The 25793-nt window shown below is 28.5% G+C and overlaps 3 protein-coding genes across 3 annotated transcripts; 2 read left to right on the top strand and 1 right to left on the bottom strand.

Moving 5' to 3' along the window:
* Window positions 1-1236: 1236 nt before the first annotated feature.
* On the top strand, window positions 1237-4873 carry LOC108757534 (sec1 family domain-containing protein 2). The gene is made up of 10 exons (XM_018501982.1): window positions 1237-1473; window positions 1552-1794; window positions 1895-2164; window positions 2271-2456; window positions 2571-2837; window positions 2980-3108; window positions 3195-3426; window positions 4045-4153; window positions 4417-4560; window positions 4635-4873. Exons 1-10 carry the CDS (start codon window positions 1276-1278, stop codon window positions 4849-4851), a joined length of 1995 nt encoding a protein of 664 aa, XP_018357484.1. The 5' UTR covers window positions 1237-1275; the 3' UTR covers window positions 4852-4873.
* On the bottom strand, window positions 4864-5825 carry Xrcc2 (X-ray repair cross complementing 2). The gene has a single exon (XM_018501983.1). It carries the CDS (start codon window positions 5683-5685, stop codon window positions 4879-4881), a length of 807 nt encoding a protein of 268 aa, XP_018357485.1. The 5' UTR covers window positions 5686-5825; the 3' UTR covers window positions 4864-4878.
* Window positions 5826-8483: 2658 nt separating this feature from the next.
* LOC108757536 (sodium/potassium-transporting ATPase subunit beta-2) lies at window positions 8484-25522 on the top strand. Its single transcript, XM_018501984.1, has 7 exons — window positions 8484-8888; window positions 20057-20197; window positions 20387-20503; window positions 20973-21157; window positions 22454-22555; window positions 23538-23709; window positions 24991-25522. The coding sequence occupies exons 1-7, from the start codon at window positions 8738-8740 to the stop codon at window positions 25101-25103; spliced, it is 981 nt and encodes a 326-aa protein (XP_018357486.1). The 5' UTR covers window positions 8484-8737; the 3' UTR covers window positions 25104-25522.
* Window positions 25523-25793: the final 271 nt, after the last annotated feature.

Below are 25793 nucleotides of genomic sequence, written 5' to 3'. Positions count from 1 at the left end.
AAAAAAAAAAGGAGCCCCGCCGATAAAATTGGCGGGGGTGATGGAGGGCCTCTATAGCTCGTTTTTGCTAAATTATACCTTAAATTGACAATATATGTATATATTTAGAAAAGATTTAATTTATTAAGTCTCTATAATTGTGTGTGCCAGTAATTACGTTTTGATACATACTAGTAATTATGTTTGGGTAAAAACGGACTGAAAATTTGCATAAAGAAACATAACTTCGTAATTTTATATAAGATATTATAAGATAAATATTATATAAGACAAAAGTCACTAAATTAATTTGTTTGAATTTTCAGTTTTGTTTATTAAAATTTAACAACTTTTATTTACATATGTAGGAGATGCGAAATTAAAATTTTTTTGTTCAAGAACCCATTAAATTATTCCTCCTAAGTTCTATGGATAGTCAGCACGCTTCTATCCTAAAAATTTAGTACAGAATCGAACCACATCTAATTTTGATGATACGATTTTGGCTGTGGTCAAAGTCTCACTACAAATGCTTTGAAGCGTTTGATGGACCAATTAGAATAAAGAATTTTACAAACTGACCAATTAAAAAACGCTTCAAAGCGTTTGCAACATCGCGGTAACCATACCTTTTATCGACAGTGACAGAAAATGTATGTAGTCATGTAGTTTCCAAACTGAAAATGGGTGTACTGGCGGTAGTGTACGGACGATTTCGATGGTAACGGGAATAAGACCGGCGTGGCCTCTCTTAGGTTTCTTTCTGGTATGGTCGATTTCAATTTGGACGATCTCACGAAAAATATAAAAAAGACAGGGATCAAGAATGGACGCCCTTGTCAAGAGCCTTAGGTTTCTTTGGATTTCTCTTTGATAACATCAAGTGAATCGCATTTTTTTATCCTTGTTTTATGTCTAAAGATGGAATGACACATTAAGACACTGGGGCACTCGTGAAGTTTCAGCTAGCAGCAGCCTATACTACTCCTGTCTTATAATTTATAGTCGCAGCTGTTTAACCATGTGGCAATTTAAAGTTTGTCATGATAACATAAAAAAATAATGCACTGTCACGAATTTAAACTGTGTAAAAAGTTGATTTCTATTTTGCACAATTAACAAGGATGATTAAATAATATTGTTATATTACAATTTATGTTGTCTCATTGAACAATATTACTATATATTACTTGAATGTTGAATACACAATAATTTGTAATTTTGAACTTATTTTAAAAGTAAAAGTGATAAATTATTTCCATAATACATTTATGTATGCTATATTTTTAATGAATAATGGAAGTCATTAATGATGTGGAACAATTTCTTGTTGATATTTGGCATGATATTGCTAGTTTTGTAAGTGAATCTGCGGTCTATATAGATCATGCAGCAACAGAATGCCTTCACTGGCATACTGGTGGCAAGATACATTCCTTCTTTAAGGATGCTGGTGCAATGTCAGTTCATGAATTGGATATGTACAACTTTCGTGTATGTGATTAAAATAAATGCATTTGTCAAAAAAAATTTCATAATTAAATAGTTAATTTATTATGCAATTTGTTACAGTATGTCAAAGTACAGAATTGCAAAAAGGTAGTTATTATTTCTACTTCTACCGATCTAGCTTTTTATCAACGTACAGTTAAGATGATATTAGAGAAAAATGCATTTGAACACTGCACAATTATTACTGCTGCACATTCAAACGTGTTAAATTACGAGGATTCAGTGCCATTAGAAGATAGAACAGATTATACCAAATTAAAGAGAGACGTAAAAAGCTGGATGCGTTCTAATCAACAGTTGCAGGTAGTATTTGTTCGTTTAATATACAAGTTTCCAACTTTAAATTTATTATATATTATTAAAGATTTTAAAGATTTTTATCATTATATATTGATTTTTATAGGACTGTTCAGTGACAATACTATTTCGTCCAATTTTTATTAGTCTAATTGACAATGGTCTGTTTGTAACACCGCCTTTCAGTGATCTATTATCACCATTAAATAATGCATTGTTAAAGAATTCAGAGTATGCAGTTGATCATTTTGTAAGTTTGTTCAACAGTTTATTAACATATTTAAATTTGAAAGAAGATATTTATTCAGTGGGAAAATTTAGCGAATATGTTGCTGAAAAATTAGAAACGTTACCAGTAGCCATTGATCGTAGAAATGTAAGTTTATAAAAGAATAATTCTAATAATTACAATTAATTAAAAAAGACCAACAAAGGTATTAAAAAATATTAAACGTTTTACTTTAATATTTAATTTTATATAGAATTTAGTTGCTGCAAAGGGAAAGGGAGTATCTTTAATCTTTGTCGACAGAGTATTAGATCTTTGTACCTCCACTAGTAATAATACTGAATCGTTGCTATCCAGAATATTGTGTACTTTACCTCATTTACCTCATCATTACAACGACGTTGCAATAAATATGTCTCCTCTATTTTGTGGTCCACAGGTATAATAGCTCATTATAATATGATATACATATCTTATTTAAATATTATGAACAAGATTATAGAATTGTCAATTATTACATGAAAATTGCATAAAAGTATTTGTATGTTTTAAGGAATTTGTTGATGTACCAGGATGCTTGGCCAGCAATGATAAAACGCTGATAAATATATTAATCACAAAAAAACAAAAGGAAGTATTGGCTACTATGAATAAAATACTCGTCGATATACTTTCATCAAAAGAAAATTTAAAACTAAGAGAAAACCTGAAACCAAAACTAGCAACGAGGATTTCTGCACATAGTTTAGAGAAGCTTGTAAATAAATTTAAAGATATAGATGATCTTCACACTATATCAGAATCAAGCAAAAAGCTTCAAGTATGTGTACCTTAATAATGGAATATTAAAATTTAATATATGCTTTACTTGGCCAAAATGGTTTCTAGATATGCATAATTTTTTCGTAATATCATATAAATAGTTTAGAAAAACATATATTTGAATATTATTTATTTTGTAGGTGGTACTAGGAATTATACAAGCCTTAACATCAGAAAAGACTTCACGGTTAGACCTATTAATTAGTCTCGAGAAATTAATTTTACAAAACATAGCTGTAAGTCGTGATTCTACGAGCGTGCTTGGGCAAGTAATTATCGTATTTAGTTTCTTTTACACTCTCAATATTTGCATCATTTTTGATAAGATTACATTTCTTCTTTCGAATATTTTCAGTTAAGCAATATAATAAAAACTCGCGAAAAACGAGGCCTAGATACAGACAATATATTGGCACTTTTGGTGCATATTTATGCGTTAGCTGGAACTGAAATACAATTTTCTCTTCAACAAGAGCAACAGCTGGAAGAAGCGATCGCTGATGCTATATTTGAGGACATTACAAAATTAAAAGAAAATGTACTGAACAGCAAGATGTCAGTATATCAACAAACTTTATCGCTTTTCGGTTAGTAAAATGTGCTATAAAATACAAAAATAATAAGTCATTAACACATTATGAAAAATATTTTAATATTACAAATATAAAACAAAATCCGAGAATATAATAAGTAATATAAAATTTTATTTGACAATGAAAAATAAAATCTATTTTGTATATGAAATTAATTGTATTCAATCTAAATTATATAAAATTGTTTTCATCTTCCTAATATATTAAACTATTTATACATAATATATACCAAATATATAAAATATGCTCGAAAATATTATTACACTGATAATATTTTTATGTAAAAAATATAAATTATATTGAACTTTTTTATTTTTATGGCGAATTTCGTCATCTCTAAATAAGTTTATCCATAAGCTATCTCCCAGATATCTCATGAATAAATAAGATATCTGCAAGATATCGTGGATAAAGTTATCAATAACTTATCTAGAGATAAAGAAATTGATTTTTCATTACCTAATTAAATCTTTTTATATAAATGTATTATAACAATATAGATTATAAATTCATCAAGACTGATAATGTTTGAGCTTAATAAATAATTAAAGATAAGTAATAAGTGTGTAATATAATAATTTGCAACATAATACTGATATATATCTAAATTAGATGTTACAGAAACTGAGAGTATAAAGGAAACATCTGCAAAAATAGCGAATCATATTATGAAGATGTTATATGAAATAGCACAGCAACGCGCGCCTCTACATAACTATATGTATGAAACTATAAAGATATATACATATATATAATTTAAACATATATACATAATTATTATGGAATATGTATTTATGTCTGTATACGCATATTACACATTTTTTAATATTTATATTTACAAAGACAAAATTTATTTTGAAATTGAATATATTCAGATTCAGAATGATTCTAATTCTTATTTCATATTTTACGTGTTTAAATATTCATATTTGCTTAAATTTGTATATAAAAAACATATAGTGGCATTTTAAATATTTGTTACAGTTCCTTGATGTCTAAATCAAGTTCTCAAGAGATCGTTCGACGTGTCGGCATCTTGCAACAATTATTAACAGATATACTTCAGCCAGATAAATATGAACTTCCTGATTTACATCAGAGATCACCTTCGTTTATTTCTGCTGGATTATATATATATATATATAATTAAATGGATGTTGTCTCAATTTTTCTGAAAAAAATCTAATTTTGAATATCTTTGACAGCTTATTTTCTAAAGGAAGAATAAAACATCATCCATGTGATAACAATTGGATTATCATTTATGTCATTGGAGGTATAACACCAGAAGAAATAAGAGAAACTAAAGAAATTATATCATTATTTAATCCAAATTGCCAAATAACAATAGCAGGTTCGAGATTGTTAAATCCATTAGACATAGTGGACAAGGTTCTTCTTTCATCGATTAATTATTGAAACTTATTTACTTTCAATTTATATTTATTATCTCATCCATTTTATACCAGAATCAGAAATTGTATAATAAATCTGTTTTACATTATTAGTAAATTGTACATGACACTTAAACTCATTAATTCTAGTACTTTTACTAAGTTGCAGCCTATAATTTACACCTGTCCTCTTTAATGTATCTGTACATTTCGCATACGATTCATACTTGGGCACTGGTCCATCCCATCTAGTGTAAACTGTCACTGTGTGAAACTGAGATGTTTGAGACCGAATGATTTTGAGTAAGTCTGTAGCATAATAACTCATAGTAAGTACATTCTCTTTCCTCACCTGCCAATAGTATGCTAGTATATTATCTATAGCTAACAAAGTGATTCTTTCGTTGCTGAGAAACTCGTTTTCGAGAGTGTGCAGAATCAGCTGGAGTTGATCATTGTTACAACAGCTGATCACTGTTAAGTTTTCCAAAGATTGGTTTATTATGTAGTCTACCGTTTCGGCTGACGGTTGTACATTAGCTACTTGATATGCGTTGCGTACCGTGGAAGTCATTAGTTCAGCTATCTTACTCATCTGTATATGGCCAAGTGTATTGATCAGTATCGCACAGGCATCGCATCCGTCGATCTTGATCCCCTTATATTGCGCGGGTAGTATACATTTTGCTATGAATTGGCACAATAATACAGTCTTTCCGGTGGATGAAGCCCCGATGATCTCTATGATGCTCTTGTTGTTGATCTCAGTTGAGAAAAGAACGTCGTCGAGGTTAATCGAACGTGGTTTCTCGCTAATTCTGGATAACAGCTCTAACCCGCCTTCGGAATGGAACTGCATGTTATTAATAATTTATGAAGATATATCTGTTTCCTTTCTATTTCACTATAATGATTCAAATTTTATTAATTAATGTGTATCAATCTATCGTTGTTGTTGATTATTCGCAGAATTCGACCAAATCCCGCCAAATCTTTCGTAGCAGCCATTTTTGTTTCAATGACGTCACATAAGTGCGATACTATCGATATTCTATCGCACATTTCAACTCTTTAATATTATTTTCGATATTAAAAATTTTTACGTATGTTTACAATTAATTTGTTTTTTTTACCATTTTTCTAATGACTAATAAAATATTTTAGATTATATATATTTCTACGTTAGAAAATTATTATACTTTAATGTTTTCATCATATTGATATTTCAAGAATTTTTCCTTATTTTTTATTGATTTCGAATTTCGTAAAATTGAAAAAATGAATTCAAATCATTTCATTACAGATGTATAATTCTTATGTATATTAAATTCATTATTACAATTATTACAATAAAAAGATACAATAATTTATTATTTTTTAGCCATTTCTGATAATATAATTCAAATCGCTTCGAATAGATTCAAAGAATATAACGTAAGAATTTTTTTTTTTCAAGAATTCATTTCTTTAATGTATGTACAAGATGTCCTGAAATTTGCAAATCAAAATACAACAAGATTTTCTAAAAAATTAAGTAATGAAGTTATTTGTGAAATTTTATTTTAAACAATACTTTGCAAAATAATAAGGCTTTAAATAATGGATTACGTTTAAACGGAATACATTTAAACGCTGAAGAGCGTGTTTTTTAATATCATATTTTTATGAACAGATGATTTTCTAAACGTAATTTATAATTGGTTATATTTAAATGTAAGTTATATGTAGGTCACACATATGGCTATATTTATACATTTATATTTTCCAATATGTTTTCAATATTTTTAATATTGTATATAACTTTACAGAACCAATGAAGGAAAAATTACACAGTATACAACAAAATTTTTTGATCCGTAGCTTAGACAATTCTTATGTATTTTGACACTCTAAAGTTTAAATTGTTCTCCATCACGTCACAATTTTTTTCTATCGACGGAAAATAGTTATTTTGATATTTCAATATATTTAATCTACGAATTTGCATATTAACTTTGTAAGTGTGCATATGATTGTCGAACTTATTTTTGTCTTTTTTATTTTAACTAGCATATTAAAAACCATAAATAACTAAAATACTAGAAAATCGAGCTATTTTCCATCGATAAAAAAATTGCAACTTGATAGAGCAATTTGGATATTGGATTCAGTTTCAGAGCATTAATATACGTACAAATAGCGTAGACTAATCTACGAATCAAATAATGAATTTTATTTTGAGTGCCTGTGTTATTTAAAATTGATTTTTCCGAACAGATTTGATTACAGCAACAATTGGAAAGGTTGCAATAGTCATAAAAAGAAATATATATATATACATATAATACGTAATACAAAAGACTATTTAATAATATTAGATTACATACAAACGTTTCGACTCCGATCGAGTCATTTTTTTAATGTTAGAAAACAAATTCAAAATTACAAAATAATAACATATAATATATAAACCTTAACAAATAATAACCCCTTCATATATAATTATAAAGAATAGTTATAAATACTAGTAAAGAAATTTTATCCTCCATAAGTGATGTCAAAAATTGCATAACCAAATCAATCCAGATGTAACAAGTTCAGCTTTGTAAAAAATTATCATGTTTATAAACAGTTAACGCTACAGTTAATATCAAGTCTTTGATGCCTTATACAAAATTTATACTTCATAATAAACTTATACTTTATAATAAAAATGAATATCTATTTAATATTTTTTTGTTATTTTATTTATGTATGATCAAAATCGCATTTTTATGTTCGTGCAAGAATGTAGCAGCAGAAGTATAATGAAGATATGAGTAATTTTCTGTTTTACGTCATCCGACACCGCGCAGCTAAGATTTTTATTACAAATTTCTCAATTCTAAAATTTCTAAAATTTTATATTTCTTAAAATTGTATTTTTTAAATCAAAATTCTTCTGAACGAAATTAAATGAAAATAAAATCACACAATTAAATAGAGAATAATTTTTTTACTTGTCTAGAATGTTTAGATAAATTATAAAAATTTAATTCAAGGCCGATACGAATATAAAACAAGAATGTATGTGCAATGTAAATATATTCCTTTTTTATGCATTTTCAATGATTCTTTTAATAAGATAAAGTCAATCGAGAAATTTTTTGTTTGTATCTAGAATTATATCACAGAGACCATTAGAATTGCATTACTTTTGCTTTTATTTCATAAATAAAAAAAGTAACAAAAGAAACTATTCAAAAGGTTATTAAAGGAATTAAATTAAACAATGCTTTTAATTAAAAAATGTTATACTTTTTGAATAACGACCTCACCAATCTTCGAAGTTATCTCGATTCATAAAAAAAATGTAATCTTTTTCAAATTTCTCAAAATCAATGGAAAAGATGAAAATCTTCAACATTATAAAACCAAAATGATAAAAAATGCTAGAGTAAAAGCATTATGTAAACATTTTTCTTTATCGTCAATAGCTATTTCTATAACAGTTGTAATAAACACAAATAACGATATTTGTGTAACGTGATAACATCAAGCGTTTCGATCCACTTTGTATACTCTCCCTGAAATTCTCAAAATCAAGTTTCGCTGCACTAAACTCAACAGGCCAAATCGGCACACAGCATGCTGTCTAACATCATGCCCGTGCGAATGTCTTGCCCCTCCACAAGACGACCGCTCGTTTTTCACCCGTTCGCTCGCTCGTTCGCCCGTATATTCACTACCTACATATCGCTAACCACAAGCGAGCTCTCCCAGTTCAGGCAAAGTGCGAAGACCAGTACAGTCGTGTTGCGTTTCCCGCTATCTCCGCGTATCAGTCCGCATGAGTTGCTCGGTGCGTGAAGGTTGACAAGACCGACCTGTCTATACCTCAGTCTACCTCAGTCGATTGACCGATCAAAGAGCAGTCGATAGCATTTGCCGTGATGAGTGTCCGTGGCAAGCAAGTGCAAAATGGTACCTACGAGTTTGATTATATGCGAGCACCTGATACTAGAACTCGCTGGGAGATAATTCGCGATGCTTTCTACAATCCGACAGAAGGAACGTACTGTGGTCATACGCCTAAAAAATGGGGTAAGTTATTCTAAATATTTCAAACATTTGTATTCAAATACTTAGATGTTTAAACAGTTCAAAGTAGTTACTTATTGGATACATATAAGAAAGAACTTAAAAGTTCTACTCGTTATTACTCGAAAAATGATGTATAACTTGAAACATTATGTTATATCGTTGAAAATTATTCGATACACAATTCAATACAGAAAAAGGAATTTGAAACTTCTACGCTATTACGCAAAAAATAATTTCGAGACATTATGTTACACTGATGTTAATATTAGAATTTTGTAAAAAAAATTTCTGAAAGATCTCTCACTCCTCATTATAGTTTTTTTTTTTAAATTATGCCTCAGCATGATTAGTATTTACATTCTGAAAAAAATCGACGTTATAAGATAAAATTAAGATAAAAAATTTGAACCACACACTATATTTTTATAAACTGTTTAAAAATAAATTAAGCTAAGTTAGGTCGAAAATTTAAAATAAATACGCTGAAAACAAGAAGAATAAATATTTAAAGCATAGAAAAGTCACTCTGTTTCTCTCGGATACGTTTTGTTTCAAATTCAATAGCGCTATTAAATTTTGTTTTATGCAGACATAAATTATAATGATAAACTTTATGCGTAAAATTAAAACTGATTTTACTATCTAAATCTTTACTATGCTAATATCTTTTTATATAACTACGTCAGATTAATATTTACTACTTTGCATTTTAATATTGAGATTTGACAATTTCTAATTTTTTTTAGAATTTAGGGGAACATTTTAATGTTGCTAAAAAATTCCATTGATTAACGTCGATTTAAATTTAAAAGTGGAATACGAATGCATTATTTTACATCGAAATTGAATAACAAGGTTTTGTTTCTATGAGAATATAACATTCCTTGTAGAAAAAAAGTATTTAATTACAAGGACGATAGTAATTATATTCGTATTATTGTCGACATTATGTTAAAAGAATTGCTATTTTTGCGTTCAACAGGGGAATTCTTATGATTCATGTAAAATTTTACGATCAATATTTCTTAAGAACTGCAGTAAATCAATTAGGAATGTAATAGTGCTTTTGTAGTATAATGCCGAGACAAGTTTGTGATCATATTCAGTTCAAATAAAATTGATGTTCTTAATCTCATTATCTTCCAGTGTAGGTTATCGATATGCAGAAATCTTATCTCAAGTAACAGCATGACGTTAAAAGACGATACGACATCTATTTTGGTTCAAATAAACGTCACTAGACGTCACTCTGCTAACCGGAGTCCTACTTTTTTCATATTTTGTTTCATTATACATATACATATTGGTAATTTTATTTTTCAAATTATTTTTAAAACATTTAAATGCGCGGTATTTATATTTACGATGCATACAATTAAAAATATATATACGTATTTATGTTCAATAAAATAGATTTAAAACCAAATTGAGTTCTCGAGATATTTAATAAAAATAATAAACAATAAATTAACGGGCGATTGAGAGCCAGAAATAGGCGCAGTTATTGAATGCGTAAAATAACAAAATATATTCAAAGCAAGATCTTACATTAAATCGCAAGAAATCAATGTTGTACGTTTCGGCTTCATTCGAGCCTTCATCAGCGATGTCAGAACAATAGTTATGGTCAATATTCGCATTTCAACGATCCAAGTGTGTAGCCGGAAGAGCCTCTTCAATTCACAATTTTGAGAAGCCATATTGCTAATTAATTGGTAAGCCAAGTGAGAATTGGCAATTACAATATAACTTAATTAAGTAATAATAAAAAAATAAATGATAAATTATGATTAATTAAATTCAATTAAGTACATTCAATAACTGCGCCTATTTCTGGCTCTCAATCGCCCGTTAATTTATTGTTCGATATTTTTATTATTTATGTTCATGCACACAAGCAATTTATAAGCTATATCTTATGCTACTGTTGAATTCTACTTCCTAATTACATCAAACAGAGAGTAATTAGAATGTGAGATAAAAATCATACTTCTGCAATTAACATTAAATGTATGATCAAAATACACGATAGAGAGTCTCAAAAACAAATTATTCTGACTAAAGAAATATGAAACACAATTACCTTATATTATTGTATATAAGATCATATATAATTCTAATCCGCATTATTACATATACATCAAAGCAAATATGCTTATTATTAAATATATTAAACTCTTAATATTAAATATATTAAATATATTAAACTGTTTTTCCAAATTTTTACCTATTTTTAATAAATTACTTGAATACTAAATTTTTCATGATTAGAACTTTCGTAGTGTTAGTTATCGAAAGAACCCAGATAACAGAGTTCAAAAAGAATTCAAAAAGAATTCAGTCGTATGTCATCAGTTCTGAATTCATTTTCAAATGTTAGAAGAATTTTTTTTCGGAACTTTAAAAAAATTCTCTTTATATCTGAAAATAAATTCAGAATTAATGATACAGGACTGAATTCTTTTTCAACTCTTTATGCTATCTGAGAAGTTAGATGATCGAGAGATATTGGGTGCTTTCCAGCAAGAGGCACAGATGACACAGTGTAACGTAGTGAATCATAGTATCTTTGGAGTTTGCCAATGTTAAACACAAATGAAATGATTACTGTGTTACACTGTGTCACTTGCTGCAAAGAGAGCATTATTCCATGTCACGATATTTTTTCAAAGAATGAAAAGAAAGAATATTATATTTAAACGCATAGAAAAGTTTTATTAATATTCTTAGTATTTCTTAAGTTATTAATGAATATTAATTTAATGGATTAAAAATAAATATTTAATGATTAATCATTAATTATTCAATGAATTTAGAAATTAATTTCATGAATTAACTAAATTAATTTTGATTGCATATAATGATAGTTTTTTTATTTGATTTATATGAATGAAAGAGTTATTGAAAGTTAAATATCCAACAGTGACACGTGCATGTACGTATACATGTTGAAAGCGTTTTACGTAGACTTCTTGGCGACTGCTTAGAAACAGCCGACCCTGAGTCTCGCGTTTTGGCAGTGACTAGTGTGAGAGAGCACCGGAAATAAGTATCGGTGATGGTAACATACAGCGAACAACGAAGGGAGCATTTGGCCGCTTCAGCACGCCGCCTTTCTTTCAAATCTTAAGATGTGTATCATGTCAATCGCGCTTTGAGTAATCCGTGCTTAGCAAATTGACGTTCATATTGGACGTGAATGTTGGAAAACATTTTCTTTTCTTTCTTTATAGGATAAAAAATTTTGTCATAATCCTTCAAAACGCGATTTTCAAGATTCTATTTGAAGAATGTATTTGAGCCAAGTCATATTTTTCTCATCAATAACATTATCAATTTTTTCTTATATATTTTTAATGATGTTACTCACTGGATTTCGTAGAATATTACGAAAGCACTTGGAATTTATATCTCTCGCGATTTTATAATCCGTGTTCTTCAAAAAGTCATGAATAAGATATTTGCGGTGTAGTGAAAATTGTAGATAGAGTTAGGTAGTGTTGAGTTTTTTGCGCAGTGTGCAGGATGAATATGGTCAAGAAATTTAGTGTAAACCAAGTTCCTTCTTGGCAGTTGTAAGCTGAAGAGAAATAAAGTTCTATTCTATAATCCATGTTCTTAATACGTCCAGAAAACTTCGTTGCATTTCGTAAGATAGTTGGTTTTAATTGAGATATGTAACTTATGACGATTTGTGAAAGTCTTGTTTGACTCACAAGAAACTTGGCTTTTTTGCATCTTTATAATATCTTTGAGAAGTCTTCCTTTTAGTGACAATTTGAATTTGAACTAATTCGAAAGCAAACGAGTTGGCTTATTTATATCTTATCTTCTCAATTTAATTCCCTGCAAAAAAGTTTTTATAAATTGAAATTTTTACTAGAAAGAACATTTATCAATTAATATAATCTGTAATTCAATCAATAAATAATATTATAATTAATAGATACAAAAAATTTAATTGTGTATAATTTATTTTTTTATCGATACAGCCAATATATAGTTATGGAAAAGACGTTGAAAAATATGAAAATGACGTGAAGCTTAATAAAATAAGAGAACAGAAAAGTTGTGTATAACGAGCTTAAAATTAGTTGTAATTAAATTAATAATTAGACACATAAAATTCATGGCAGAGCTTCCTTGACTTAACTTTGTCTTCATCAGCTGTAATTAGCTGAAATGATATAATAATAAATTAAACACACACATGTGAAATGTTAGACGTATGAATAATTATTAAATAAAAATGAAGATAAAAATAATGACAAAAGCTGTATCTACTATTAGACGCACAAGAACAATGATATACAATAATGCAAATTAATTGTTAAATTAATTAAATAACGCATTTTTATTGTGTAAGTAATTGATATAAAGATATCTATATTACAAGATTGAAGATTCTTTATGAAGAAACTGATAAAGACGAGAAATAAGTCAAATTATTCTACCACGAATCTCATGATATTGTAATAAATTACTAATTTAATTCTAATTAACTTTGTTATGTACGACTTTTCATTTTTCTTATTCTATTACGTTAGCAACATGAGCGCAATTTTATTAATTGATGTAAAGCTATATTAATGTTGGTGTCCTTGTTAGGGCAACGTTTCAAATGTTATTGCATGCATGCCAATTGCTAAAAATAATATTTTTAAAGGCGTTCAGGTACATATAAGTAAATTGCTTTTACGTATACGTTAATGAGTTAGCTAAGCGTTTTTCCAGAAAATATATGAAATGATTTGACGTTACGTCTTTAACAATAAGTCTTCGTCAAAAATCAGTCTTGCAACATTTTACTCAATTCAGTTAAAAATCTTTATTTTAATTAAATGAATATGTATTTATTAATTATACTTAGTGGGTTTTGTCATATTACAAACAAACGAACTCTATCAGCATTATAAATATATCTCTTCTAATTTTTACAATGACTTTTTGATCGGTTCATTTGAAGAAGGATAATTGCTGCGGCGCTTATTTCGAGTAAATTATAACCTCGGATCTTTAACTCTTGAATAGAGCAACATCGATTCCAAACATGTCTTCTTTGGAAACGTTGCACAATAGAATACAGTAGAAATCGGTGAAACGTATCGCGACGTGCTTTATAGGAGAAACGTTGATCACAAACATGTTTTGTACGTAAAACAATCGTCGAAAGATATATATTCAATGCCGTTCGCTTTTCACATGCAGTCTTGATCGCTCGATCGTTTATTTGCATTTGTTGCATCGATATTACGATAATGATTATGACGACATCAATTAATGCGGCACGTGCATCTTTAATTTCACGTTTAGGATCTGTTGTTTTTTAATGAAACATTCCCATGAGTAATTTCAAATTGGTCATTATTTTTTATTCTTACCAATTTTACTTTTTGTGTTTGCATATACTGTTGACATTGATTAAAGTAAAGTTTCAATGACGCAATCAGATGTTCTTCGAAATAATAAATCTTATGATTTACATAATGCGCTTGGAACTTTAAACTTTTAAAAATCAAAATAAAAACTCAATAATTAGTCATTTAAAATAATTATTATTAAAAAAATTTAAGATAAAAATAATATTCTATTTTAATATCTTCAGATTGTATCGTTTTCCTTATATAGAAAAATCTTCATGTCCAAATATACATAAATATTCAATATTTATTATAAATATCTATTTTAATAAAAGTAAACACGTTTTATTTAAAAATTATAAGATAAAAATAAAATTCTATTTGAATAAAGAATGTATCGTTTCTTTATCTTCTAAAAAAAAACTTTTATGTCCAAATACATAAATATTTCAACAAAGACAGAAAATGTTTTTTTCGTTAAAATGAAAGAAAAACTACATGTAATAATATTTATAATTTATAAAGTTTACGCGCTTACATATACTATCAATGTCATTCGTCGAGAAAATGTCGTTTTTCGACGATAAGATTCCCGTGACAAGATAATTCAAACGTCTTATCACGAATATACTATTTTTTTACTAACTTGATGTCATCACGTCATTATTTTCCTTTTGTACAGGAGCCAGTCACCAGTAGCGTATTCACAAGAAATATATGTGTTTGACCAAATTATACAGTATCGTGACCGCATTATTGACAATTATGGCATCCGATGTTCGCTCTATTTATATGATTAGAATGTGCTTCTTTATACATGAAACACTTTTTATCAGCTCAAATAGTTACGGATTGACTGACGATGATTCAGTGCGAATATATGTATATATCAAGCATGCAGAAAAATTGTTTTCCAGGTTTCTGGCTATGCGATCATTCACGGATATATATGTAATGTGGATTAGCACGAGGTCGACGTAGTGATATTCAACAGGTGTTTCGCGGCAAACAAATCTTTTCTTAAGGAAACACTTATATTTATATTTTACAATATCTCGATAATTATAAAATTACATAGAGAAAAAGATTTCTTTGGATGTAATAAATTTTATCATATCCAAATAAATTTGTTATTTGGAATGGTCCAAACAAACCAATGTTTGAATCAATAAGTGTGATTGTTTGAATTTGAAACAATGTATATCTTTGTCTTAAATACATTATTTGTTTGAACAGATAATATCTATCTTCAGTATTCGCGTGATCAACTGTACGGCACAAACATAATTAATGTAGCACATAGCACTGCTCGTTTAATTCTGTTGTTAGACGTATAAGCCATTGTTTCCATATTTTCGGTCAAAAAATGTAATGACTATTCTAAGAAAGTAATTATTTGCATGGAATAACCTAACCTCTATGAATATATATTTTGCCATTTTCAAATAAACAACTGGTTTCATTGTTTGTATTCATTCTAACCAAATAATATATTATTTAATTGAAAGATATTACTTCAAATAATAATGTTATTTCTGTCAAGCAATAGAGATTTCTCAAATGAAACAACAAAATTTTTATTCAAACAAATAATATTTCGTACAAGCATATGTTGTTTCAATAAAACAAATTTTAGTCAAATAGGAATACTAAATCCAAAGAAACCTTTTTCTCTGTGTAGCAATATCTTAAGGTATGATAGAAAGAAAAATATTGAATATAAAATACAATAGATATTTATTCTTCTTTATAAACTTTTTTTATATAATTGTTTTATATTATTGTTGTATATATTTATTAATTAAATGATAATTTATGGATAAATTATGCAAGTCTTAACTAACAGTAGTTTAACGTACGTCAAATTATTATTTTATTAGAATATCTGACTCATAAGGATTTTTTTAAATTTGCATACCGCATATATATGCGACGAGTGATAAATTAGCAAGTGCGTTACTGTATTTTTTACCGCGACTTACAATGACGTTGATATATATTATATACATACAATTCCGTTTGTAAATTTTTACGCTAATCAAATCTAATTGTCACGCGGTTTCAGTGTCGCTAAATTCTCGTGTGACTACGCATACGAGGATCGGATAGAATTTTCGACAAAAAAGAAATGAAATGGTATTTCGCTGAAATAAAATTTTGTTCTTGAATTTCTGCATGACGCGATACAAATCGTACTATGGCATTTAAATTATCGAGAGTCCTATACATGGAACTATTTACAAAGATCTCATTTAAAAAGAATCTTTGAATCTCTCGAAGGAATTCGCGTGTGCAAATATTTCTTGTATTCGTACTTCGTCAGCAAATACCCAGAAATAACCAGCACGGCATGAGCTGCTGATTTTTAACTACAAATTTTCTTATTGCTCCGCTCTCTTATCGTAATTTTGTTTAAGATCGGTATTCATAATTAGTTCTTATATTTAAGAGTGTCTTAAATATAATCTTAAGATGTCATAAACTAGTCACAGAGCTCTATTAATATCTTAAGACACACATTACCTAAAATGATCTTGAAATAAAATTCAGCCAATGTCTTTTAAGCTACAGTTCGACTTAAATCTTTTAAATGCAACGGTACAAAACTCATGGAACATTTGTAGAAACTCTCGAGACATCTATCTCTATGACGGACAATAGAAACGTTTTAAATTCGATTTCATTCTCCTCTTTATACATTTTTTAAACTGCTTTAGTAAAAATTCGAGTGTTATTTATTCAGCTTGACCGAAATTCCGAAGTAATTTCTTAAAGTATATCGATGTTTGCGAATTTCCTGGTTCTTGCGACTCATACAGCATACACTTTCAAGGAATATCTCTGCAGACGTCCAAAGGCTACGTCAGCCTACGTCCTAAGAATGTCCTCAGGACATCCTTCGGATAAATGTGCTGTGTGAAGAATCATAATCGAAAGCACTGTGTAGTTGTAGATCAACAACCGGATGATGATAACACTCCCGATCACATGCGGTCGCGTGTATTATCGTATCGTGCTATGTACATCCCATCTATAGCTTTTAGGCCTTATCTTACAGTCTCGAGTGTACTGTTCTGAAATATGTTTTACCAATTTCGCATTCCCGATCTTATACAGGCAAATTTCACTTTCAATCTGCCAAGCAGAAACTCCAAAGCCAGACAGCGCAGACATGTTTGATGATATCGCTATGGTTCTGGTGCGACTTAATGAATAAAAGACCCACATTTTCTTCACGCATCTAAAACCGGTCCGTTCTATAGAATCATGATTACGTTAGGAAAAGAATTAACAAAGGAAGAAGACTAGCATACTTAGAATAGAGAGATCTAGTTTAACTCTTCTCTTTCAATGTTTATTTAAAAACCTGCAATATTTATTGTTATTATAATTTAATATTTTTTGTATATTTGTAAACTTCTATTTAAATAAGTGTTTTATGTATACAATATTTTCAAAATAAAATTGATTAAAATAGAAGAGCGTAGAGTACATATATATTTTAAAGATCATATAAATGTGACTGTAAAACTTTATTTTTGAAAATAACAAATTTCTAAAGAGACGCTGATAAATTTTATCGAAGTTTGTTATATTATAATTTTAATCCACACGATTTGTCGTATATTTTAGCGTGTTATAAAATACTTAATTATAGTTTGATACATTTATTAAAAGGTATTAAAAAATTAATAACTGATAGTATCTAAGTAAACTACTTCTATTGCTGCATTATGTGCAACTATAGAGAGACTGTCTAATAAGAGTCTGGACACAAGTCGCAGTTTTGTATGCAAGGTAGATTTTAACAAAAAATTGCGAAAGAAAAGGGTATACATTTATTATTTCTTTTTCTTTCTCGTTCTATTCTATCTATTTTCTATTTCTTTCTCTCTTTCTCTTTCACAGAAATGATTAAAATAGCGGATCAATTAAAAGTGGCTTTCTCACGTCCAGACTTTTATTAGAAAGTCTCTACGTGTAACGCATATTTAGTAATTCTCCTGTGAAAAGCAAGCAACACCTAGATATTAAAACTGAGACAGAATACATTTGTTACGTTATAACAAAAAACTGCCGTTTGAATACTTTGAATATGACGTACTTGCACGTAGCACATGTTGTCATTCTAATGTATCACATTGCGCGATTGTTCATTATGCAAATGAAAATAATGACATGATGAAAAAGTTATCACGGACGATTCAAGAAATCTAAGCTGAAGCGCTTACGTCGACACTCGAGGGAGATAGGAGAGCAGCTCGATAAGCATTTGTTTGAAAGTCCTCAATTTCAGAGACATAATAATAGATGCCGTATACTCATTATCAAATGTCAATTAGGAACATTCCATCTCTTTGAGACACTTCAAAATAATTTTGTTGTTTTTTAATAGTAAAATTAATTATGATTATTAGATAAAAATAATAATCATTAAAGTTATCATTAAATTTATTTTTCCTAGATGTTCTCAACCTTTATATCTTTATCACAAAATTTTGAAGAACTATTAATGATAAATAAAAATACTCATACACTAGAAAAAATCTTATTATGTTAATTAGAATTCTGATTCAACCCGAAAGATAACAAATCAGATATTTATAGTCAAATTTATCAAACGTCCTAGTCAAGAGAACTAAAATTTAGGATAATTAAAATTTTGATTTATATGATTAGAATTTGTTTTATTTGTATTTTTTGTGTATACAACCAGAACTATTTTTCTCAGTAACACTTTTATAAGTCTCGTATTACTTGGATGCATTATAATTAAATTAAAATTTCCAAAGCGGATTTATTGTGAGTTACAGCATTATTGACTATTTTAAATGTTCATCCAATCTTTTTCTAATGTCTCAGAATAAATTATCATACAGCCATCTTTACGCTAGATAACTGGAGATAAGAGTAGATATAGAGAAAAGCAATATTCAACAATTCGACATTACATGCAAATTTAAACGAATCTTTTTCTTCAAGATATATCTTTTTGCAAATGCATATAAAATTACCTAAATAATAAATAAATTTTTAAACACATACGTAATATTCAAATGCCGAAATGTCCAAGTATTCTATGGATCTAATCTTCAAAAAATATTTGAATTTTTTCTGGAGTTAATAACAGTATGGTGCGGCAGTTGGCCGCTATCACTGCGACCCACGTTGCTTCTGAAAAAGAATCTATATTTAGAGCGTGTGCTGGCACAGTGCCCTGTGCTTTAAATATTTTCTGTTCGATCAACGAAATGATGAAAATTTTCGTATCTGTGTGGTTGCATAAGTGACCGAGGTAAGCAGGTCATGACGCCAAACTACAAGTTTAGATCTGTCTACAGGGAAAAAAATCTGTGGGAAAGAGAACGGGTTTATATGTTAGTTACTCTCACATGGTTTTTGGGCACACACTCATATTCGCGCGCGATGAATATTTGGATTACGCAACAGCGCTCGAATACATCAACGACGAAAGTATAAATAACTGATAACTCTTATTCCTCTCTCTTTTTTCTCATAAAATTATGAAAATGTATCAAAATTAACAATTCTTGAATGGAAGAATTTCATGTTCTTTGCATATCGTGTCAATTTTTTTAATACATCAAAAGATTGTTAAACTTTAAAAATCTATCATTTTGAATGATTTTTTATGTTAATCCGTTGATTTATCGTTTGTTTAGTTTAGTTCATTATACATTTTTACGTAATAGAACTTAACTATAAATGTTTTTCTTAACGTACAGAATACAAGGAAACTTGTAAAAGACGATAATAATCTTCTCTGACGGTTTTGTATTCCTTCAGGCGTAACTCTTATCTTCTACACTTTCTTCTACGCTGGGCTCACGATACTCTTCAGCATTTGCATGAAAGGCATGCTTGCCACGTTGAGCGACGATAAACCTAAATGGACCTTAAGTAGCAGCATTATAGGTACTAATCCAGGTAATTATTCGCTCCGACATGTCTAAAAAGTTATATTATAAATCAATCTGATTATTTTTTATTTTTAATATTATTTTTTGACAATATATTTTTAAAAATTATGTTATTTGATAGAAATAATTATTTACGATACACGCTTGAATTAACTCGTTTGAATTTTTTGATTGCGTTTGTCAATGCAATCATCAGGGTTGGGATTCCGACCGATTTCGGATAATCCCGACGAGAGATCACTTATTTGGTATAGCGCATCAAATGCGACTGATATACAAAAATGGACGCAACGCTTGGATAAATTTTTGGAAAGTGAGTAATATGGAATTTATTGATTTATTTTAAATAATGGCATTGTTGTTAATTCATTAGTGTCATTTATATATATGTATGAAATACTGATTATTAGTAATGCATTTAAAAAAATTATTACAAAGATATTAATTAAACATCCAAAAGAGCTAATTCTTATTGCAATAGAAATATGATTAATATTTTTCCAATTTTGTTAAATTCAAATTTAAATTAAATTCTCGAATTTTCCTTTGATTTTCGTACAATACTGTTATATAATTTAGAATACATAAATATCAATTATAAATATATATCGTTTATAAATATATATCATTTATAAATATATAAATATCATTTTAATACATTTCTCCATTTTATATATTAAAAAAACTTCTTTTCACGTTTCTCTGCCATCGTTAAAACAAATTTTCATTCTTTTATGTTATAATTTAATCATAATTCGTGTTTCTATTATTTACTTAAATAGACTACATCAATTCATCACTTTTGCCAAATGGTGGATTTAGAAATCAACAAATCTGCAGTTATAACAAGCCAGCAAAGCCTGGTAACGTATGTGCAGTCGATGTAAACAATTGGGGACCATGTTCTCCGAATCAACAATACGGTTTCAATAATTCGGCACCTTGCGTTTTCATTAAACTTAACAGGGTAAGGCGGCAATACACGCATAAAATCTTTTGTTAAATCATATCATATAAGATTGGAATGAAACGTACCTTAATTTATCCATTTTTTATAAGATATTTTCTTAATTATCGTAAATAAACCAAATATTCAGGAATATCAATAATTCATTATCTTGAAACATTTATAAACATTATGATTACTTTTAGTTAAAGGTGTGTGAGAGAATCCGAATAGATCGGGTCGGAACGGAAATTTTTGTCTGGATCGGGTCGGGTTCCCGAAGCTTTCGGGATTCTCGATGCTAGAGTTAGGATTTCTGTCAGAGTCAGAAAGAATCAAGATTTTCGATGAATTCAATATTCTCGATGGATTCAATATTCTCGAACCTATCGCTTTTCCTGAAAAGATTATCGTTTCGAGACTCGTTTTAATAAAAATTTTGTAATTGTTTTTGTAATGGTAACCATCAAAATATAGAATCTGTCGTTAAGTTTTCATTATTCGTTAAAGTGACTCTAAGCTCTAAGTAGCAATCGGGTTGTCGAAATTTTTAGGAATATAAATTCTTTTGAGAATCTCGACTTTATCGAGAATCTCAACTCCCTCCCGGGAAATCCCGGACATTTTCGGGAATCTCGACTCTGTCGAGAATCCCGAACATTTTCGAGAATCCCGAACATTTTCGAGAATCCTGATACTTCGAGAATCTCGAAATTTTCGAGACCCGACCCGACTCGACCCGATATCTTCCCGACCTGTCACGATCATCGGGTTCTCGATATTTTAAGGTCCTCGCACACATCTACTTTTAATTTATCTATAAATTTATTCATAAAAAATTATGTTCATAAAATTTTATGAGAATTCATATTTCATATACTATAAGTCCAAATTATCACAGAGACAGCCTAAAAATATTGCAACGTCTGCAGAATCCGTATAATATATTCAGAATATTTTTGTATGTGATTAAGATAAGCAATCTAACAATAACCGTATCTAAAACCTGCAGCACACGGTATTTGTTTTTCTGTTGGATTGCTAGCTGGAAAACAAGTATCGTGTATCGTAGGCTTAAGAAGAATTATGTAGAAAAAGATTTTTTTTAATATTAAGAAATTATTAAGCTTTTTTAATGTGAAAATTTTATCATGCTTACTTATATCCAATGAAATATCATATATCTTATATCTACACTTTGATTGTTACAACATTACATATACAAATTCGTTTAATAGAGATAATAGCTTATAACACTTTATGTAGGCTACCCTGTATAAGATTTCTTTTAAAACTTTTCAAAACATTATTTTTCAGATATACGGATGGATTCCTGAGTATTATAACAGTACTCAGAATTTGCCGCCCGATATGCCAGAGAGCTTAGTCAAATATATAAAATCAGTCGACGCTTCATGGGTTAGTTAGTCGGTCAGTCAATTATATTAGTCGATAAACTAAATCTGGATCGAACGAAGATCGGAAAGAAAATTCATCATTTAGATTCGCAACTCGTATTGGTGCATTAGTCTATGAATTTTCTTAGCGTTTCTCTCAACGCTAATTTAATTTTATATTTAAAACTTAAAAATGAAGAAACAGAAATTAAAATAAAGAAAGGATTATTTGAAATTATTTTTTGAACTTGGCAATAGAATGGAAAATTATAATAAGAAAAGTATAACAAGAATATTCAATGAGGATACAACTTATTTTTATCTTCATTATTGATTAGTCTTCGTACTATCTGTTTATTTAACAGCCAATCAAGAATATAGGTTATTACCTTTGTTAATTGTATATATTTTGTCTGTATGTGTATACTTATGAGATACGTTCGATCTACGAATACATAGAACTACAAATTATAAAAATCATTATTATCTTTTGTTCAATTTTTTCGTTCTTTACTAATGTTGCGATAACACAGCTCTTGTTATACGAAATGTTATATGTATTTAATAGATATTATACTATAGGTATTCGTATAAAATATGTTTTAAACGTCACATAATAGCAGATGTTTATGCGTAATATATGGCATAAAAATAATAGAGAATACCTTCTCTTGATAGGCATAGTGTAATTAGATTAATTTAAAATAAAATTCAGTTTTAATAAAAAAAGTTTTAGTATATATATATATATATATAATATAAATATATAGCATATATTTAATAATAATTTTTTTAAAGAATATTATCTAAAAATATTATGTTTCTTTAATATGCTGTTCACAAAATTTATAGGATCTCCAAAAAACTTGAAAATTTGAACGAAAAATTTAATTAATTGTTATTTACAATCGTATTATTTTGAGGATTTTTTCGTAGAATTTTAAATAAAATTGTGACATCAAAATCTCACATAATATACAATTCATATCTTTCTCATATTGCAGCTAAATACCGTATGGGTATCTTGTAAAGGAGAAAATCCTCACGATCGAGAAAATATCGGCGAAATGAATTATTATCCTAAGGGACACGGTTTTCCAGGATTCTATTATCCATATGAAAATATTCCCGGATACTTAAGTCCAGTTGTCGCCGTTCATTTTGTTCGACCAACAAGTAAGTTAATACTAATTAATATCAAATATCTTCTAATCAAGACATCTTCTAGACAAGAATGAAAAACGGAATTGTTTATTTCAAAAGATTACAAAATGCAAAAAATCTCAAATCAACTTTAAATTTTCGTATAAACTATCGTATAAAGTATTGTATTATATTTCGTATAATATATTTTATATAATAATATTATAATATTATATTATAAAACAAATTCGTTAATACTTCTGGCTTTTTAAAAAAATTTCGTTTTTGTAGCATTCAAATATTTCCGAATGTATCAAGCAATAGTTAAATTTATCACAATCTTTCACAATATAGTTTTTTTTCTGATTTCCAACGTGATATGCAAGTTAAACACGTATTGTGTATGGATAAACAATTTTTTTATTGAAACTACCAACACCGACTGGTTCATGTGACTCGCAAGCAAATGACGCACTCCAGATGAAACCGGTAAAAGCCGGTGTGTTGCAGCACGTATCGGTTGTCGAAAGGTGTCATCGGCCTGTATGCTCACTTAAAGCTACATCGTAGTTTAATTTCGTCCTGTTTTAATAATCTTTCGTAAATCGTACATTTTTTTAAATATCTAAAATAACGTATGTGAAAATTGTAACAATATTTTAGATAATATTAAAGATTTCACATATTATTTTATACATTATGCCGTAGTGTACTTTTATCTCTGATTGATTTAACCGTGATCTTTATTATTAAGCAAAGTAAAATAAAACATTATACATTGTTATAATTTAATGAATTATTAAAATTATATATTTATTTAAAGGATTATTTAAAGGACGTTAAAAATAAACCATTTTATGCATTTTTGGAAATAAAAAATGCATAAAATGTATTTTATTATAATGATGAATATTATCTAGTATGTCGCGTATTTGTAAATATAAATGATTTTAAAAATAAGGTAAAATGCAAAACAATTACAAGACCTTACTATGTATTTGAAAATCATTAGGTCGTGTCTTAAACTCGATAAACAAAGAATAGACTGCTCAATGCTGCATTATATTACGCGTATTCAAAGTTATAATTTCATTAAAACTTATGTAATAAAAAACTTCATTTAATAAAATATTCTGAATTTGCCTATGCAAAAATTTAAAATACATTCCGAGTAGCACATTGGCGAGATGTTCGTTGAATATTGACATGCATTAGGGATATATTAGGCCAATATTACGCCAATAAATTATGCTACTACGGATACAAGAGTACTCCACGAAAAGTTTCATTTTAAATCGAACTTTTTTTTTGTAGGAAACCAGATCATCAACGTAGAATGCCGGGCATGGGCGAAGAATATCGAATACAGTTCAATTAGATCCGAAAAGAAGGGTGCAGTACACTTTGAACTGATGGTCGACGAATGATTGTACGTTACAGTCGTGGAGATCGTCCTCGACGCGTCCCTTTCATAGTTTTATCATATTTTTCGAATAAGAAACTGTGAACAAAAGATCCGAATGTACGATAAATAGTACTTCGATCACGACGACAGACAATCACTCGTGCCTAAAAAAAAAACAGTAGGTTAATAAATTTGTTATCTTTTAAAGATATTGCTCACATACGTAATTAATCAATAGGAATTCTTGCTTATCGAGCCACTAGTTTGAATTTTTAATCTTAGAAAATTTTTTTTGCTTTAACAAAAAAATGCCTTTTGTTGATTTACAGGTACGTACAAACAAGATACTAATCGTGGGAGATATATAGAATATGACTTTCGTTCAACGAAAACGTTTCAAATTCATAGCGTCATTCATATCAATCATTGTATATCATTTTTAGTATTAAAAACTTATTACTAATTAAAAATTGAACAAATTGCGTATACTGAAAATCTAAAATTTTACTATAAATTAATTTTTTTAATATTTATTATCTTTGGCTCCCTAAAAAATTTAAAACTTTAAGAAATTCAAGCTAGAATAAAGCTAAATTTAAATTTAAATGTTTCAGGAAAAGGGGATTTAGAAATGTAAAAAAATATTCTATGAACGAACTATACGACGTAATAAATTAAAGAATCAGTTCTTCTCTTAAAAAAAAATTTTTTT

Source organism: Trachymyrmex cornetzi, unplaced genomic scaffold (genome assembly GCF_001594075.2).
Source record: "Trachymyrmex cornetzi isolate Tcor2-1 unplaced genomic scaffold, Tcor1.1 scaffold1462, whole genome shotgun sequence".
NCBI classification, from domain to species: Eukaryota; Metazoa; Arthropoda; class Insecta; order Hymenoptera; family Formicidae; genus Trachymyrmex; species Trachymyrmex cornetzi.
This window is presented reverse-complemented; position numbering and strand designations above follow the sequence as displayed.